The sequence below is a fragment of the Olea europaea genome, chromosome 6, assembly GCF_002742605.1.
Source record: "Olea europaea var. sylvestris chromosome 6, O_europaea_v1, whole genome shotgun sequence".
NCBI classification, from domain to species: domain Eukaryota; kingdom Viridiplantae; phylum Streptophyta; class Magnoliopsida; order Lamiales; family Oleaceae; genus Olea; species Olea europaea.
The window spans coordinates 16046487-16048593 of NC_036242.1; the positions used below are offsets into that span (position 1 = coordinate 16046487).

The 2107-nt window shown below is 40.0% G+C and overlaps 1 protein-coding gene across 1 annotated transcript; it reads left to right on the forward strand.

Annotated features, from left to right (window-relative positions):
- The first annotated feature begins 231 nt into the window (after positions 1-231).
- LOC111396002 (oxygen-evolving enhancer protein 3, chloroplastic-like) lies at positions 232-1755 on the forward strand. Its single transcript, XM_023022251.1, has 3 exons — positions 232-615; positions 1131-1426; positions 1522-1755. The coding sequence occupies exons 1-3, from the start codon at positions 324-326 to the stop codon at positions 1618-1620; spliced, it is 687 nt and encodes a 228-aa protein (XP_022878019.1). The 5' UTR covers positions 232-323; the 3' UTR covers positions 1621-1755.
- Positions 1756-2107: the final 352 nt, after the last annotated feature.

Here is a 2107-nt window from a genome sequence, read left to right on the forward strand (position 1 = left end):
AGATGGAATCTTATCATTTTAGATAATTCTTGAAGCCTGGTCACATTAGGAACACCAATGGGGTATGAAATTCCAAAATGCTGAGATGGAAATCTTTCTATTCCACGTGTCGCAATACTACTGCTGGATACAGAACCTAATCCTACATTTCACGAAATCAAAGATTGATTGGCTGTGGGCATAACCAAAGACAGATAAGGTGGGCTCTATGTATCCACTCTGCATCACATAATCAATAGAAAAACATCATCCCTTCCATTACTTCGTCTAAAAAGGTTTCTGAAAATTTTTGTAGAAGCAAAACTGAGTAAGTAGGTCAAGGAATGGCTTCGTTGGCAGGCTTGCTTGGCTCTTCTCAAGCTGTCATGGAAGGCAGCCTTCAGCTTAGTGGCTCAGGCCGCTTTACCACAGCTAGCAGCAGCAAGATCGCCCTGGCCAGACCAAATTTCAGCATTAGAGCCCAGCAAGGGTCAGCTGAGACAGAAACCAGCCGCCGCGCCATGTTGGGACTTGTTGCAGCTGGGATTGCTACAGGTTCTTTTGTTCAAGCCGTACTAGCTATTGAAGCAAAGCCCATCAAGGTTGGACCACCACCACTACCCTCCGGTGGACTGCGTAAGTATTATATTATTTTACTGAGTATACTTAATGGGATCAGATCGAGAATTTCTGGGCTCTAGACATTAGTTCATATTGGAATGATCACAATTACAAATGAAAATTTGTGAATTTTGAACTTACTAATTGCTATTGTTCCAGCATTTGACATTGACCATAATTCAGTACGTACGGAATGGGAACTCATGGATTCTGGTGTGGGATTCTGACAAATAATACCACTTTTCCCGGGAACAAATGAACATTTGTACAAAACTTGAAGGCAAAGCCTCTGAGCTATTGAGATTTTCACCGTATTGCGTTGTTTAAGGGGTCAACGAGGCTTTTTTATATTTTCAGAATTTGAATGTTTTCTATGTTGATCGTTGTTGGCATGTCAGATTGAAGTTAAAGTTTTCGTCCGAGTCTTTCTCAATATTAAGTCAAATTCTCAGTATTCATTTGAATCATCTAGCATTCACACTTTTGCTGCATCAACTACTTATCCTGCTTGGTAAATTCTGTCTCTGCAGCTGGAACTATGAATTCTGACGAGCCAAGAGACCTTGATTTGCCCCTGAAGTCCAGGTTTTTCATTCAACCATTGCCACCAGATCAGGCAGCATCAAGGGCAAAGGAATCTGCCAAAGATATTCTCAACGTGAAGGCATTTATAGACAAGAAGGCATGGCCTTACGTCCAAAATGACCTGCGCTCAAAGGCAGAGTACCTCCGTTATGACCTCAACACTGTGATTGCCGCTAAGCCTAAAGACGAGAAGAAAGCCCTTAAAGAGCTCACAGGAAAGCTCTTCCAGGACATTGACAATGTGAGCCCCTATTAATTCCATCCCTTTCCCTTTTTAAATTTTTGAACGACACGTTTGAATCTGGATTCTGACAAAATTGTATTCATTTTTATCAGCTGGACCATGCAGCAAAGATCAAGAGCAGCCCAGAGGCAGAAAAGTGCTATGCTGAAACTGTTTCCACTCTGAATAATGTTCTTGCCAAGCTTGGTTAGAAAGATGTAAATGCACAATGTTGTAAGATTTCATTTTGAGTCAATGAGATACTTTGTGTTATGTAATTTCTCATAATTGATTCTCTCAATCATTGAACAATCTGAAAGCAAATAAACAACTTCGAAAAAAACTCAGATAAGGCTTCAAACTAATTTTAGACCAATAACGGAGGGGGTTATTTATATGAACTAATCTATAGCTTCTTGTGACTGATCATGATAAATGTATTGCAATATATAACACGTCATCAATTGGTTGCTTTTCAATTTCAGGGGCGGATTTAGGGGGTTGGCCTGCACTGTTTTCCCTTACAGAAAATTGTTTTTTATATGTGGAATTTTTATTTAATATATTAGCTCGGTCTAAAAGATTTTATAGTCCGCCTTGGCTCTGTCCCTGTCTTTAAGTGCAATATGACATTAGAGTCACAGATGACTATGAGTTGCAAAGTTTCTCCTCATGCGTGGAAGGCAACGAAAAATGGAA